General features: G+C 41.3%; 2 protein-coding genes across 3 annotated transcripts in view; one reads left to right on the top strand and one right to left on the bottom strand.

The window, feature by feature from the left end:
* Positions 1-17,788, bottom strand: part of LOC124861420 (zinc finger protein 260-like) — a 680,754-nt gene that overhangs the window by 201,423 nt on the left and 461,543 nt on the right. The window lies entirely within an intron of this gene.
* Positions 776-17,489, top strand: LOC124861429 (zinc finger protein 260-like). The gene is made up of 3 exons (XM_047355209.1): positions 776-910; positions 1,029-1,202; positions 15,112-17,489. Exons 2-3 carry the CDS (start codon positions 1,064-1,066, stop codon positions 17,370-17,372), a joined length of 2,400 nt encoding a protein of 799 aa, XP_047211165.1. The 5' UTR covers positions 776-910; positions 1,029-1,063; the 3' UTR covers positions 17,373-17,489.

Raw genomic sequence — 17,788 nt, 5'->3', positions numbered from 1 at the left:
ATCAATGTATCAGAGTGGGTTCAGGAGAGGGAGAAACTCAATGGATCCAATATTATGTTTAGAGAATGAAATTAGAAAGGCTCAAGTGAATATGAGTGTTGTGGCGGTATTTTTTTGATATTGAAAGAGCATATGATATGATGTGGAGGGAAGAGTTAATAATAAAAATTAGAAGAATGGGAATAAATGGTCGTATGTTTAGATGGATTGAGAATTTAAAGAAAGTGAAGGGTATAATAAAACAAAAAATGGAAGAGAGGTGGCAGAGGTTATGGGAAGAAAAAAGGAAAGGACACTGGTTTTATAAAATACAAAGGAAAATTGGAGAAATGAGAAGAACAGAAAGAAACATTTATATCACGTCTTAGAAATAGACATACTGGATTGAACAGAACCTTGTTTATAATAGGGAAACATTAGACAGGGAAATGTGATTGCAGGGAAGATGAGAAAATAGAACATATTATTTTGCATTGTATGAAACATCAGGTCCAAAGGAATAAGTTGGTTAGGAATCTTAGTAATATGAAAATGAAATTAGACATTGTTGACTTATTGCAAAAAGATTCAGGAAACAGAGGATATCCGACTATATTTTATTTTTTAAAGCAGTGTAAGTTGTAGGATTTAGTGTATGTAGGGGTATGTATAAGTATGTATAGATGTCATGTGGTCCACACTCCTTACCAGTTGGTGGCGGTAATGCCTCCTTCAGATGTATATAAAAGAAGAAGAAGGTAGAAGAGGCTTTCAAGGTAAGTCAATCAGAGGCAGAGTTCAGTTTACACAGAAACGCCCCCAGCAGCCCTGCTCAGGTAAACTAGCAGATGTAAGCTGCAACAATGGCGGGTCTGGAGGGAAGATTGCGTTTTCTAAGTGGAAGTACAGACACTACTTTATTCTCCTTGAGGTATGGAAAACAATAATACATTTAGTCATGATTTCCGGTTCCGCTGGCCCCGCCCCCTCTTCCCAAACACGTGGATCTCTTCCGGGTTCTTCATCCTTTGTTCTCTGTTCGTCAGCAGCCCAGAAGCGGGAGTGTTGAAAGCTGTAAGAGTTGATGAACTCTGGAAAGAAGTCCAGCAGCTTGAGGAACATCTGGTCAAAGAAACTGGAGGGAAGCAGGAGCTCAAACAGCGGCAGGACGCAGCAGAGGAAGAGACACCAGATGATGGATGATGTTTTCCAGCCCAGATTAGGTTTGGATGTTTCCTTCTTCATGCCAACTGTGTGGATGGTAGTTAAAGTTTAGGAGCCGTTTTCAGTCTGCTGGTGGATTATTCCTCTGAATTAGAACTCGTTGTTAGGATAGTGAAACATCAGCAGGAGCTTCTGGAGCCCAGCTCAGAAATATTAGAGTTTGAAACGACAGAGGATCATCTAACTGCGGTGAAGTGAGCCGACGATCGCTGACGGTAGAAATCAGATGCGTCCATCCATGGTGTATTACGGTGTTTCAGTTTTCATATTTGAGGAAGATGTTTATTGCTACTTATATGTTATATATATATTAAAATAGCAGTTAGTGCTTGGGGGCCTGATCGTCAGTCAGCTTATCTGCTGAATTACCAGATTTTAACTTTCATCTGCACCCACCTCAATCAACAAGACAAACTACATCATAAAACCTCCACAATTAACTACTTCTCCTTTTTTGGTTTGGGAAGAATACTGCCCCCTAGTGGCTGGTAGTGGCACCAAGCTATGTTTGTGTTATTAATGTAATAAAGGGGATTTAGTAAAACCTTTAGTTGTTTTTTATAATCAAAGCTTTATGCTTCCTCCTGCCTTGAAATGATTTAGTTACACCAGGTCTGGTAATGGAGTAACTTGTCTCGTTCATCCTAAGAGAGGAGCTGCGTTGTTACGGCTGTGGCCGTGTGTATATTTTTTTTATTTTTTTTCGTTCAGTCACCAGGATTACATTAAGATCCACGACGAGCCCCCATTAAATGTTGTGACCCAGGGGAAAGGGGAAGCGACATCAAGCTGGGTGTAGTTGGTTTTTTGAATAAAAGCTATCTAAACTTCCTCAGTTTCAGGTTTTTGACAAAAAAACAAAAAAAAAAACAAAAGGAGGGTTTTAACTTCCTAAAGTGAAGATTCTGAGCCTGCCTTCAGAAGCTCACAAAAGCCTTTAAAGGCACACAAGACAGGCCGCTGTAAGTTAAAGTTAGACACACATGAGACAAACCCTTTGGCTGTGATGCATGCAGAAAAATATTTGCCTGGAAGTCACAATTAAAAATACACATGAGAATCCAGGCAGAAAACTAATAATTTGCTTGTAATGTATGTGGAAAACCATTGCTGTCAAAAGATTTAAAAAATCGAGAGATTAATTAACTATGATCTGTAATTAATTGATCTAATTAATCTCCTTTTTAATCTCACCTAAAAATTGTTGAGAAAAGCCCTTAACTTGGTTGAGGTATTTCAATTAAAATTTGTTACATTATTGTGGTAGATCCAAAGATTCATATATAACAAAAAAATGGTTTTATAAAGTAATTTATTGTTTTGAACAGATGCAGTTCTAGCCATTTACATTCAGATGTATTTGAGACTAGTCCCAAGTGCTGCTTTCAACCTGTAGTTTCTGTCACTAGGGCAGAAATATTGCCGAGCTCTTTTTTTTAAATTTCGAAATAATTTAAAAATTAAAACACCAGGTGTGTATAAAATGCTGTAAGTTAACATATAAAATGGCAAGAATACTTTTATGAACAATAAAATTATTGAACGCTGAACTTGTTGCTTTTCCTCTGCTTCAGATAACAAAATAAATAAAACAGACCTATCAATCGCAATGCTGTAAGCAAGCACACCAAAAATAATTGTTCATCATAACAAAAATAAAGTGCTGAAACAATCACTTCTAGTAGGCAGAGGACATAGCAGCTTTGCTGACCTCATGCCTCTTATTTCTTCTTCTTCAGCCAGTCGCTGAGACAAACCAACTTGGTCACATTTTCTGAGAGCAAGGCTGCCCTTTTCTTTTGTACTACGTGGCCTGCAAGGTTAAACAGTCTTTCACAAGGTATGGAGGTTGCCGGGGAGGCCAGGTACTTGCGTGCTATGGCTGACAGCTTTTCATAGACTCCTGAGTGAGCATACCACCACTGCAGGGGACAGTCATCAATAGTGATGCTGGGCTCTGCTCTGTAGCGTTGCAGCTCTCCAGACATCATTTCATCTTCTTCTGAGTCAGAGTCAGACCCCAGCAGGAGAATGCTCCTCCTCTTCTTCTGAGCTGGTTCATCATACTCTGTGGAGGGCTGGAGAGTAGCTTCTCTTCTGGGCTCTGCTGCTTGGAGCATGTTCTCCAGACTGGTCCACACCTAAATGAATGAATGAATTAATAGATGGATGAGTGAATGATTATCATTAACACGAAGTGCAGTAGATGTTTTTTTTTTGTTTTGTTTTAGTTTATGAAGCACATTGTGTTGCATTTCGTATGTGTGAAAAGTGCTATATAAATAAAAAATTTTTTGATAAATTGGACTCTTTCATCCAGCTTATCCTTATAGTCTTTACCTGTTCCCTCTTTTTTCTTGGAAGACATTTCAAATCCTTAAAACGTGGATCCAGCGCTCCAACTTGAACCATGTCTCATCGGCATCAGCTCGCTGTGCTGCCAGGTCCCTCTGGAACGCGTTCTTGAACTTTACCACATAGGCTGGATCATCATCAGTGATGTCCATAGCACGGTCCAGAAGGCGAAAAGCAGGCGGCACTACAGAGCAAGAGACGTAGGCCTCACCACCTAGCAGCTCAGTCAAATACCCGCAGAGGTGGATAAATTTGCAAAAATAAACTTAGCTGGATATTTAAACTTAGTGTCACTGATTTCCAATTTCATTGTTCTAAAATGTAACTACCTAACATGTGACAATAGTTTTTGATTGAAATGGACATGTTTATTTGGGCTTACCTGCATGGTTCAAGCAGGACCTCCAGCCTCTACAGTTTCCCCCACTCAGCTTCGTTTCGCATGACCAATCTGTGGTTCTGTTGGTCCAATGTAGCCTGGACAGCCTCTCGGTTGCGTAGGAGGTGTGAGACCATTGCTAGTGTTGAATTCCATGTGGTCGGTACATCTTGTACAAGTTGCTTGCTCTTTTTTCCAAGTGCTACGTGTTGCTGGTTAAGTTCTGTGGTACTCGCAGGGCTTTGTTTAAAATGGCCAACAATCTTGCGGCACTTTGCCAGTACACCGGCAAACCCACTACTATCGAGGCAGACCGTGATGGTCCTCTGGAGAATGTGAGCATTGCAGGCAATGTGCTCGTATGGAAGGGTTCTCATAGCAGCCAGAATGTTTGCTGCATTGTCTGTACCAATGGTGGATATCTTGTTTTCAATTCCCCAGTCATGTACCACCTTGAGGAACTGTTCGGCACATTTATCAGCAAAGTGCCTGGTTTCTGTTTTCATGACGGTCAGTGCAAATGAGTTGAGGTTCCACTCACCATTGCCAGCTCAGGTCCAATGATCTCCGGTTATAGCAACATAGTTGAGCGAGTCCTTCACCAAAATCTCAAGTTTGTTTTTCTTTTCGCCATTGTACATCATCGTACATCCGATTTTGGTCGTCAGTGTTGACCTGGACGGTGGTTTGTATGATGGGTCATTGGACGCAGTTTGCAACACCTCTGTTAACCCCTCATCTTCCACTATATTTATCGGCCTGCAGTTCAACGCTATCCACTTGGCAAGAACATTTGTCAGCCTGTCGGTTGTAGACTTGCTCATACGTGGGATGTTCTCTTCGAGTTTAGCTTGGCGAAGAGCTTTGCTGTGGCTTGCTAAATTGCTAATGTCTTCGCTGCTAACATTAACTGTGGCGGCGGCACTCGCGACTGGGTGCTTTGCGTTGATGTGGTAGGCTAAACTTGAGCTGCTTCAGTGGTAAGCAAACTCCTTCTTACAAAGAAGGTATATCACTCTACCTTTATCAATGGTGCCGTCGGGGTGTTTTTGGAATGTAATGAACATCAGTCTTCAGCTCTTTCCACAGATTCTCGATTGGATTCAGATCTGGACTTTGACTTGGCCATTCCAACACCTGGATACGTTTATCTGTGAACCATTCCATTGTAGATTTGGCTTTATGTTTGGATCATTGTCTTGTTGGAAGATAAATCTCCGTCCCAGTCTCAGGTCTCTTGCAGACTCCAACAGGTTTTCTTCCAGAATGGTCCTGTATTGGCCCCATCCATCTTCCCATCAATTTTGACCATCTTCCCTGTCCCTGCTGACGAAAAGCAGGCCCATACCATGATGCTGCCACCACCATGTTTGACAGTGGGGATGGTGTTTTCAGGGTGATGAGCTGTGTTGCTTTTACACCAAACATATAGTTTTGCATTGTGGCCAAACAGTTCGATTTTGGTTACATCTGACCAGAGCACCTTCTTCCACATGTTTGGTGTGTCTCCCAGGTGTCTTGTGGCAAACTTTAAACAAGACTTTTTATGGATATCTTTGAGAAATGGCTTTCTTCTTGCCACTCTTCCATAAAGGCCAGATTTGTGCAGTGTACGACTGACTGTTGTCCTATGGACAGACTCTCCCACCTCAGCTGTAGATCTCTGCAGTTCATCCAGAGTGATCATGGTCCTCTTGGCTGCATCGCTGATCAGTCTTCTCCTTGTTCAAGATGAAAGTTTAGAGGGACGGCCGGGTCTTGGTAGATTTGTAGTGGTCTGATACTCCTTCCATTTCAATATGATTGCTTGCACAGTGCTCCTTGGGATGTTTAAAGCTTGGGAAATCTTTTGTATCCAAATCCGGCTTTAAACTTCTCCACAACAGTATCTCGGACCTGCCTGGTGTGTTATTTGGTCTTCATGATGCTCTCTGCGCTTTGAACAGAACCCTGAGACTATCACAGAGCAGGCGCATTTATACGGAGACTGGATTACACACAGGTGGATTCTATTTATCATCATCAGTCATTTGGGACAACATTGGATCATTCAGAGATCCTCACTGAACTTCTGAAGTGAGTTTGCTGCACTGATGGTAAAGGGGCTGAATAATATTGCACGCCTCACTTTTCAGTTTTTTTTTTTTGTTAAAAAAGTTTGCCACATCCATTAAATTTCATTCCACTTCAAGATTGTGTCCCACTTGTTGTTGATTCTTCACAAAAATAAAAATTTTATATCTTCATGTTTGAAGCCTGAAATGTGGCAAAAGGTTGAAAAGTTCAAGGGGGCCGAATACTTTCGCAGGGCACTGTATACACCAGGTAGATAGTGGTGTGAAAAAGTGATCACCTCCTAAACCTAATAACTGGTTGGACTAACCCTCAACAGCAACAACTGCAATAAAGCGTTTGTGATAACATGCAATGAGTCTTTTACAGCCCTGTGGAGGAATTTTGGTCCACTCATGTTTGCAGTATTGTTGTAATTCTGCAACATTGGAGGGTTTTCGAGCATGAACAAGCTTTTTCTCAGTTAAGATTTTAATACAGTTTTAAAGTGAACATTTATGCTTCAAACATGGGTTTTAATCCAACCAGGAGCTGTCTCGCCTTTTCTTTGCCTTGAAGCAACAAAACACTGAACTCCACCTTGACAAACGTCCTTAGAATCTGTTAAAGTTTCACCTCTACGTGGAGTTTGTATTAAGTCTATAAAAGTCACAAATTGCAGGTGTGTCAGGATTATTGGTTCTAGTTTTATTGTTGCTGATAATAACTTTACATCCACGGGGAAGACCCCTCTCCTACATTCAGCAGCTAAAGGAAACCTCTGCTGCAGTGGGAGGAGTTATGGTTCGGTGTCGATGGTCCTGTTTTGGTGTCTGCAGAAAAACATGTTAATGAAGTCAAATTGCACCGGTTTTATATTCTTCACACTGGCTCCCAGTAGATATTAGGATTAGTTTGTGATATTGTTACCAAAGTGCTGCTCAGAATCTGTTTTTTGATCCTTGTCCCAGGCTTAAAGCAAAGGGGAACAGGGTCTATTAGCCGGTGGATCCAAAGCTTGATGATAGTTTGGGACTTTGTTTGTGCATGCAACTAACAAGGAGTTTGACTTCGGTAAAACAGTCCAAGTATGGGTGAAATTTGTTTTTTCTGTGACTCTGTCTTTCAAGTGTTCATCAGAGCAACAGCCTGGAGAAAGCAACTGTCTGTGGTGGCTGGTTTCAGCAGGCAGTGCTCTGTAGCGCTACCCAATGGTAAATGTCTAAACAGTTTGTTTGCAGGGTGAGTTGAATCTGCAGAAATTTTAGCATCTTTTTCTTGACCCTTGACCTGTATAAGTCCTGGATGGAGGGAAGGTCAGCCCTGATGATTCTCTCTTCAGACCTGATTGTTAGTTGCAGTCTGGACCTGTTCTGTTTTGTGGATGAGCCAAACCACACTGAGATGGAGGAAGACAGGACAGACTGAATTGTGGTAGTGTAGTAGATGACCAGCAGCTTCTGGGAAAGGTTGTACTTCTTGAGTTGCTTCAGGAAGACAGTCTCTGCTGGGCCTTATTCCGAAAGCTGTCTATGTGTGAGGACCATCTCAGGTTTTGAGAAACTGTGGTTCCTAGGAATCGGAAGTGGTCCACAGTGGATACAGTGTTGTTGAGGATGGTGAGGAGGGGTGTGTAGGGGGATGATCTCCAAAAGTCCACTAACATCTCTACAGCCGTGTGGTTCTGACCACACCAGTGTGCCAGCGAGTCTACCTCCTTTCTGTATGCAGACTCGTCATCATCCTGGATCAGGCCAATAATGGTGGTGTCATCTGCAAACTTCAGGAGTTTCACAGACAGGTCTGCTGAGGTGCAGTCATTTGTGTAGATTGAGATGTAGATTGAACGCCGAGCTGAAGTCCACAAACAGGATCCTGGCTTACATCCCTGGGTGGTCGAGGTGTTCAGGGATTAAATATAGTCCCATGTTGACTGCATCACCTGCCGACCTGTTTGCCTGGTAGGCAAACTGCGAGGGGTCAGGCAGGGCTCCTTCAGGTGCTTCAGCACCAGCAGCTCAAAGGATTTCATGACCACAGATGTCAGGGTGACTGTCCTGTATGGTGGGATTCTTGGGTACTGGAGTGATGGAGCGTTTGACGCAGGAGGGAACCTCACACAGCTCCAGTGACTTGTTGAAGATCTCAGTGAAGACCGGTGCTAATTGATCAGCGCAGACTCTCAGACATGTTGGGGAAATTCCATTCTTATTGTGTGGCTCCTAAAGATAATCTTTGCATCTTTCTCTGAGGTTGTTACTGCAGGCAGGGGGTCTGGAGGTAGGGGCATTTGTCTGAAAGGCGCGTGATAGGTGTGAACTGCTGCTTTTCAAACCTGCAGTAAAAACTATTCAGCTGATTAACAAGGTGAGAATTTTGTCCAGGTATGGAGGAGGGGCTCCTGTAGGCGGTCAGGCTTTTCAAGCCAGTCCAGACAGCAGTGGTGCTTCCATGTGAGAAGCTTTTTCTCTAATTTTCCATCGTAGCTTGTCTTTGCTACCTCGATCTTCTTGGTCAGTTTGTTCCTGGCCTGCTTATAGGGCTTGGGAATGTGACGTCAGCTGCGCTATGCATTATGGATATAGCGGTGGAAGACACAAGTACTGGCGGGCATTTAGTTGGATCGGCACTGTTTTGTTAAAATGGGAATGTTTTGTTGCGTCTGTAACTGCCAGTCTTTTTCATGGCCGTAAAGGAAAGGGGACTCCAAATGGATATAGTTTTTTTTCGGTTTTCCAAAGTGGAAGAAAAACTACGGAGCTCAGCAGTCAGAGCTGGGTGGCAGCTATTAGGCGACCTAACATCACCTTCACCAACATTACACGACACATGTTGGTGTGTTCTCTGCGTTTCCACTCAGGTAAGTTTCATGTAGTAATATTTAAATAATTTTTCTTAGCTAAAAAGCTGCAAATAAGCTGCTAAACTTCATATGTCTAAACAGCTACCAAGGAGGAAAACTCTGCCACTACTGCCTTGTTGTGATTATGAATCTGAGAATATTATTTAATATTTAATTTTAATATTTTATCAAATAATATTTCGGTCTGTTAAGGGGTTGTCCTGTGAATACCAGCCCAGTAAGGCGATGGTATTAAGACAAAATAGAAAGGTGTGAGACGAGCTCTGACATTATTGAACAGCATAAACTCTGCACATATATTGAATGAATTCACACAATTTCTTAAAATACAAGAATTTATTAACAAAAATAAGTCAACTCAAAGTCAAACATATTTCAATCAACAAACTCTTTACTATGCTAAAACAATCCAACTAAACTACCAAGCAGAAGTAAAGAGTAGGGAAGATTAATGGGCTATATACAATATAAACAAGTTGATTAAAGATGATTGGAAATTATGACCAAAAGAGTGATGCAACATTGCATGGTAATGGTTTGAGAACCAAGGATTATCTTGAAGAATCTGGAAATGAAGTTAAGTTAGTCTTGGAACTAACTTAGGCAATAATCAGCAAACGTTTAGACAACCATTCACAATGCAAGATCAGATAAAATATTATTTTAATAAAATAATGTTTTAAAGAACGATTTGCTGAATAAAACCAACCTCCTGGATGGCTAATTCTCAACGATGTCTAATTAGCTGCCTTTATTTATTGAAATAATATTTGAAGAAATATTATTAAGAGTATTTTGGAAAAGAGCCAAATCTTTCTGGAGAAATGGGGCTTAATGGTGTTTACTTAGTTATCAAATCTAGTAAATGATGTTTAGGGACACATTATTCACTAGCTTGAAAACTAGCAACCTTTCTGTTAAATACTCTTTAGTAGCAAGCACGTGTTCTTACCAGTTAGCATTTGAGCTAACAAAAGAAGCTAATAGCTTAGCACCAGAATCAACACATACCTTTAAAATACCGTTAATAAAAGAGTTAAAATGCATAAGCGCGGACGGCGCGTTATGATCAGTCTTTTGTTTAAAATTACCCTTCAAGTAAAGTTTGTCTTAACTTTAAAAACACAAAGAACACAACCTGAACACGTGTGCTGCAGATAGCCTGCTAGCACCAAGATAGCTGAGTTCAACACAAACAAAACTTCATAAAATGAAAAACGTTTTGATCATTTCATTCTAAATCTGTCTCTGCCCAGAACACCTAACCTCATGAACCATGGTGAGGAAACTTTGTCCAAGGGGCGAAGCTTGAAGAAACGTCCACAGTCAACAAGCGGTTAGCTTTCAACTAACCTCAGGGGTTGAAGGTGCGTTCGCTCTGTGAACAAAAGGGTTAGCTCCGGAGCTGTAGCTGGGCGGCCCGTTCTGTCCGTCAACCAGCTGTGCATTACCGTAAACACGGCGGTGTGGGCCGTTGTCCTTCCTTCAGACTCGGCTTGTAGAAACAGCTTCTCTACTGGGGATTTAACTGCGACACAGTTTTGGCAGGCCTCGGAGAAAAAGTAAGAAATGCTTATACCTTAATTTCCCCTCTTTATGAATGAAATTACCGGTACACAAACAATTCTCCACTCATACTTAACTTGTGCATATGATCCCGTGATCTTATGACACTCTTGGATCCAGTTTGAAGAGTTTGTCTTTTTGCCAGCAAAGACATTAGCGCGCTGGGCCTCTCCTGAACGGTCCCTCTCGAAGGCCGTGTGGAAAGAGGTCGGCTTGTTGGAGAGGGGGTGCTCTTATTCAGACAGTGGCATCATGGGAAGTCTGCTGCTACCCCCCTTTCCTCAATTGCTGGAAGTCAGTTAAATGCAATTTATTTTGAAAGTTCCAGAAGAGTCCGTACCAGAGTTTAATGTTGAAATCCATGGCTGTAGGTCCCAACAGCCTCCATGGAGGTAACTGTTCAGATTCCTGACATGGATCAACAGAAACAACACTGTTTAGCATTGCACTGGCACCAAACGTGTAGTGGGCTAAGAAACGTTGTTAGGGAGACATGTTTTTGTGTACGTTATCTGCATGTACCTTAGTGAGAACAACAGTGTTGAGGTGACTTACTCAGTAAATCTGAAGAGTTCTACACCCTTCCATTGGTAAACTGCAGTTGAGCTTCCAGGGACATGTAATTTCGGAATTGCACTCACTCCACATACAAGTCAACCAAACACATTTGGTAACTTTACTTCTGGAATCTCATTTAAGTTGCTGGTCCACTCAGTGTGTTTGTATGGGTCGAGTCTGTTAACTGACCAGATTTCTTTTGGAGGTGTCGCTGTCTCGAAATGCTGTTTAGTTTGTTTCGGTACAGAATCCGTGACTTGCTCTACTTACGATCCATTGCTTTCACAGGTAGCTTCTGTTAGCGACGCCGGTGTTTTTACCAACAAAATGATTGCAGCAATCCCAGAGTGCAATGCGTCATGACGTCCATAGGGCTTGGTCTCCACTGCTGTGAGCTGCTTCCTTCTCTGTGTGCAGTTTTGTCAGATCTGAAGGGAACTAAGGTTTGCTGTTATTGTAAGTGCAGAAGGTCTTGGTCTGCACACACATGTCCTCGCAGAAGTTGATGTATGATGTCACCACATCAGTGAGTTGGTTTAAGTCAGTGGCTGAAGTTTCAAAAACAGTCCAATCTGTGCAGTCAAAGCAGGCCTGTAACATCTACTTTGACTCATCAGTCCACTTCTTAACAGTCCTAACCACAGGTTTGGAAGTTTTTAATTTCTGTTTGTAGGTTGGGATGAGATGGACCAGAAGGTGGTCAGAAAGTCCCAAAGCAGCCCTGGTGACTGCGTGATATGCATCCTTTATAATTGTGTAGCAGTGTTATGTGATCTAGGCACATTATTATTATTATAGTTGTTATTGTTTAGATTTGTTCTTTTGTATTTTTGGCTTAAGGCTTAGTATTTTTTAGTGTTGGTTAAGTAATTTTTTTGCGTGCTTCCTAAGTTTGGCATTTGTCTTCGCCAGTCTATAAATAGGCCAAATAAATATAAATACTTTGGACTTTGAGCGCTCTGTCTGTCCCTTTCTCTTGTTCGTTTGCGTTCTCTCTTCTGCTGCTGGGGCTCCCAGCTGGTTGGCGGTACTGCTGGCCGCAGCAGCATCTTGCCATGCGGTAGCTCTTTGTTGGTAGCTTTAGCCTTTTGTTCTGATTTTGGCCTGACGGGACCGGTTGTCCTGTTTTCGTTTTTCTTTTCTTTTAGGATTTCTTTTTTTTTAGATTGGTGTTGGTAGTGGCTTCGATGGCCCTGTATAGGTTTGGCCCGCTGCCGCACCTGTTGATTCTGTTTGGCCGGCTCATCAGGTCCATCTATCTGTTTGTACTTTTGGGTTTGTTTGTGGACATGGGGAGGTGTGGGTTCTAAGTTTGTCCCTTTTTTTTTAGGAAACAGCAGTTAAAAGTTTCAGTCTTCATGTGATTTCAGGAAAATAAAAGAAGAAACAAAGTAATCAATAAACAGAATGTTTGAATCCGTATTTTGTCTCCATGTCCTTAAATATGTTAAATATGTTGTGACCTTCTTTTTGGGCCGTAACAAGCAGTTGTCCAGAATGTTTTTCTCTGGTGGGACACTTAATGTGCTGTCTGTATTTGGGATGTTCATTGAAGAGGTTTGCTCTGTTAAAATCCCCAAGAACAATGATGAGACAGTCAGGATGTTTTTTCTCCACATCTGTTATCTGCACAGCTAGATGACTTTCTGCCTCATTGATGGAGCCTTGAGGTGGAATATAAACACCAACCAGAAGGAGAACTCCTTTGGTGAATAAAATGGTTTACAGTTTATGATAAATGACTCCAGGTCAGGACTACCTGTCTTCTTCACACTTTGATATCTCTGCACCAACTTTTGTTTTTATAAAATCAGATCGCTTTTTTCCCAATAAGTCACTGTTGCGGTCTGCTCTTAACAGCTGAAAGCCTGGAATCCGTAGTGTTGGTCCTCCATGCTGTATTATTTATGTCAGGGTTCAGGGCAAATGGACTAAACCTATATAGCACCTTCCCAGTCATACAGATCACTCAAAGCGCTTGACACTAGAGCCACATTCATCCAATGTGTACTCAAACATTCATACACCAACATGCAGATCAGTAAGCAACTTGAGGTTAAATGCCTTGCCCAGGGGCACATCGACATATGGCAGAAGGAAGCTAGAATCGAACTCTGTGGCCTAGTTTTAGTTATGCCAATGATTCTGGGTCTATGACACACAAGATTAAAGGAGGAACTTGATGCAGAGTAGCCAACATGTCTGAGTGAAGAATTACAACAGTTCCCACCTCAGCCTCTCCTAAGGGGACCTAGGATCCGAGAGGGTTTTGACCTTGAAAAGCCGTGATAAAGTGAAGCTTTTCCTTTGTCTGATCAGAATAGTTACAGCACGGCTCCTAGGCACATGGCTGATGCTGGAGACCGCTTCTCCCTTGCAAGGCTAAATTAATAAAGCTGAGGAAGTGATGATCAGCGATCTCTTACTTTGTTGAATAATTTTTGTTCCACCACACTGGCAAAGAATTTGAATAATTAAACCTCACTCACTCTCTTGTGTTTCTTATAGTATTTCATTTAATTTTAAAATTAATTTTGTTTGAACTGTGTAGGCTGCACGGTGACTCAGTTAATAGCACTGTTGCCTTGCAGCAAGAAGGTCCTGAGCTGGACTCCCGGTCGGGGTTCTTTCTGCATGGAGTTTACATGTTCTCCCCGTGCATGCGTGGGTCCTCTCGGGTACTCTGGCTTCCTCCTACAGTCCAAGAACATGACTGTTAGGTTAATTGGACTCTGAATTGTGAATAGGTGTGTGCATGGTTGTTTGTTGTCTTGCGATGGACTGGCGACCTGTCCAGGGTGTACCCCGCCTCTTAATGACAAAGTAAAAAAATGTGTTCCAAGTGTTTTTATATCTTGTAAAATGTGTCCTTAATTTTTGTAAGCATTTTTTCAATTGTCTGTGCAATTCATGTATGGCTTTGGAGCCGAGCCTCAACAAGAGTTTCATTATGGTGACATAATGACAATAAAGATTCTTTATTCTTGATCCTTACTTCTGCTTTGTTGCAGCTGTGATTGTTTTAAATTGCATTACAAAGTAGTAGCATACTCTGAAGAATTAACATAAAATAGTTATAGAAATACATAATAATAACTAGAAAATGTCTGAAGAAATGTAGACAGGACCTGCCTCTAGGACAAAGCAAAACTTTGTCTAAAATACCTTCTTGGACCATAGCCAATCAGTCAATCACCTGGCAGCAATTCTGTGCATTTAGGCATGTAGACATTGTCAAGACGATCTGCTGAAGTTCAAACCGAGCATCAGAATGGAGAAGAAAGGTGATTTAAGTGACTTTGAACGTGGCATGGTTGTTAGTGCCAAAGGGGCTGGTCTGAGTATTTCAGAAACTGCTGATCTACTGGGATTTTCACGCTCTACCATCTCTAGGGTTTACAGAGAATGGTTTGAAAAAAAGAAAATATCCAGTGAGCGGCAGTTCTGTGGGTGCAAATGCCTTGTTGATGCCAGAGGTCAAAGGAGAATGGCCAGACTGGTTCGAGCTGATAGAAAGGCAACAATAACTCAAATAACCACTCGTTACAACCAAGGCATGCAGAAGATCATCTCAGAACGCACAACACAACGGTGTGAGGGATATTTTCTTGGCACACTTTGGGCCCCTTAGTACCAAAGGAGCATCGTGTCTACACCACAGCCTACATGAGTATTGTCATTCTCCTCTGACCTCTGGCATCAACAAGGCATTTGTGCCCTCAGAACTGCCGCTCACTGGATATTTTCTCTTTTTCGGACCAACCCTACAGGTGGTTGTGCGTAAAAATCCCAGCAGATCAGTAGTTTGTAAAATACTCAGACCAGTCTGTCTGGCACCAACAACCATGCTGCGTTCAAAGTCACCTAAATCACCTTTCTTCCCCATTCTGATGCTTGGTTTGAACTGCAGCAGATCATATTGACCATGTCTACATGCCTAAATGCATTGTGTTGCTGCCATGTGATTGGCTGATTAGAAATTTGTGTTAACAAGCAGCTGGACAGGTGTACCTAATACAGTGGCCGGTGAGTGTATATCAGATTGTTTATCTAGTTCTAATCTTTAGCATCTTTGTAACATTGCCAAGGTAAAGTTGTTCATTATGCTTATAATGTGTTTCAATGATGTCTGCAGATGTTAAAGAAGAGGCTCCTGAAGAACAGAGTCCTGATATGGACCAGCAGGAGCTGGAGCTCCTCCACATAAAGGAGGAAAGTGAAAGAATCTGGACCAGCCCGGATGGAGAACAACTGAATGTGAAGAAGGAGACTGATGATACCAGGTTTCCAGTAACTGTTGTTCATATGAAGAGTGAAGAGGATGAAGAGAAACCTCTGTTCTCTCAGTTTCATCAACACCAGAGAGACAAAGATCTTCCAAGCAGCATCTCAACTGACCAGATAAAAACAGAAATTAAAGTAGAGGACTGTGGGACAGCAGAATCCAGCAGGAACCCACATCTAAATACTCATGGAGGCTCTTCCAACTATTCACTGACTAAAGACAGTGAAGATGATGAAGGGGATGATGTTGTGAAGCATCATGATTCTGAGCTTAAATGCTTATCAGACTCTGAAACTGAAGACAGTGAGGATGATTGGAAGGAGAGCAGGACTCCAGGATCAGACAGAAACACTGTCAACAAATCTTTGAGCTGCTCTAAGTGTGGAGGAAAATTTGCTAACAGACGCTCTCTTCAGAGTCACATGACTTGTCATCCAAGATTAACGTCTTCAGATTGTTCTGGTAATGAGACGTGTTTCAGAGAAAAGAAAATTATAGATTCACTAACCAAAGGTTTTACCAGTAAATTTGATTTAAAACAACACACAATAGTCCATACTGGGGAGAAACCCTTTATTTGTGATGCATGTGGAAAAGGATTTGCCTACAGGTCAGATTTAAACATACACGTGAGAATTCACACAGAAGATAAACCATTTGGTTGTGATGTATGTGGGAAAAGCTTTTTTTCCAAGTCACAATTAAACGCACACATGAAAATTCACACAGGAGATAAACCTTTTAGTTGTGATGAATGTAGAAAAAGATTTGCAGTCAAGTCACAATTAAACACACACATGAGAACCCACACAGGAGACAAACCCTTTGTTTGTGATGTATGTGGGAAAAGCTTTGTTTCCAAGTCACAATTAAACACACACATGAAAATTCACACAGGAGATAAACCTTTTAGTTGTGATGAATGTGGAAAAAGATTTGTCTCCAAGTCAAAATTAAACACACACATGAGAATTCACACAGGAGACAAACCCTTTGTTTGTGATGTATGTGGAAAAAGCTTTGTGCAGAAGTCAACTTTAGATAAACACATGAGAATTCACACAGGAGATAAACCTTTTAGTTGTCTTGCATGTGGAAAAAGATTTGTCTCCAAGTCACAATTAAAAACACACATGAGAATTCACACAGGAGATAAACCTTTTAATTGTGATGCATGTGGAAAACGATTTGTCTCCAAGTCAAAATTAAACACACACATGAGAATTCACACAGGAGATAAACCTTTTGGTTGTGATGTATGTGGAAAAAGATTTGCCTACAACTCAGATTTAAACAAACACGTGAGAATTCACACAGGAGATAAACCTTTTGGTTGTGATACATGTGGAAAAAGATTTGTCTCCAAGTCACAATTAAACACACACATGAGAATTCACACAGGAGATAAACCTTTTGGTTGTGATACATGTGGAAAAAGATTTGTCTCAAAGTCAAAATTAAACACACACATGAGAATTCACACAGGAGATAAACCTTTTGGTTGTGATGCATGTGGAAAAAGATATGCCTATAAGTCAGATTTAAACAAACACATGAGAATCCACACAGGAGATAAAACCTTTAGTTGTGATGCATGTGGAAAAAGATTTGTCTCCAAGTCACACTTAAACACACACATGAGAATTCACACAGGAGATAAACCCTTTGGTTGTGATGCATGTGGAAAAAGATTTGTCTCCAAGTCAGATTTAAACACACACATGAGAATTCACACAGGAGATAAACCTTTTGGTTGTGATGCATGTGGAAAAAGATTTGTCTTCAAGTCACGATTAAACACACACATGAGAATCCACACAGGAGACAAACCCTTTGGTTGTGATGCATGTGGAAAAAGATTTGCCTACAAGTCACATTTAAACACACACATGAGAATTCACACAGGAGACAAACCCTTTGGTTGTGATGCTTGTGGAAAAAGATTTGCCTACAAGTCACATTTAAACACGCACATGAGTATCCACACAGGAGACAAACCCTTTGGTTGTGATGCTTGTGGAAAAAGATTTGCCTACAAGTCAGATTTAAACAAACAGATAAAAATTCACACAGGAGATGTGGAAAAAGATTTGTCTCCAAGTCACAATTAAACACGCACATGAGAGTTCACACAGGAGACAAAGCCTTTAGCTGTGAAACATGTGGAAAAAGATTCTCCTGGAAGTTAAAGTTAGATATACACATGAGCGCCACACAGGAGACTAACCTTTGCTTGTGATGCATGTGGAAAAAGTTTTGCTTCAAAATTATATTTATACAAACACATGACAAATCCACACAGGAGAGAAAAAACATTTGGTTCAGATGCTTGTGGCAACTTCTTTGCCTTCAAGTCATCTTTAAACATGCACACAAGAATCCAAACTGGAGAGACACTTTTTGATTAAATAAAAGATAAACCATTTGCTGGTTATGATTGTGGAAAAGATTTAAGCATAATTTAAGACCCTCTTTACACCATATTGCGTAGGTCCCAGGAAACAATGTCTTTCCTCGTCTGTTATCA

Source organism: Girardinichthys multiradiatus, chromosome 24, assembly GCF_021462225.1.
Source record: "Girardinichthys multiradiatus isolate DD_20200921_A chromosome 24, DD_fGirMul_XY1, whole genome shotgun sequence".
NCBI lineage: Eukaryota > Metazoa > Chordata > Actinopteri > Cyprinodontiformes > Goodeidae > Girardinichthys > Girardinichthys multiradiatus.
This window is presented reverse-complemented; position numbering and strand designations above follow the sequence as displayed.

Excerpts from the sequence above, each read along its gene's own strand:
- LOC124861429 (XM_047355209.1), top strand. The coding sequence starts at position 1,064 with ATGAACTCTGGAAAGAAGTCCAGCAGCTTGAGGAACATCTGGTCAAAG. Across the intron at positions 1,203-15,111 it reads TGTTTTCCAGCCCAGATTAG|ATGTTAAAGAAGAGGCTCCT; the intron begins GTTTGGATGTTT and ends TGATGTCTGCAG.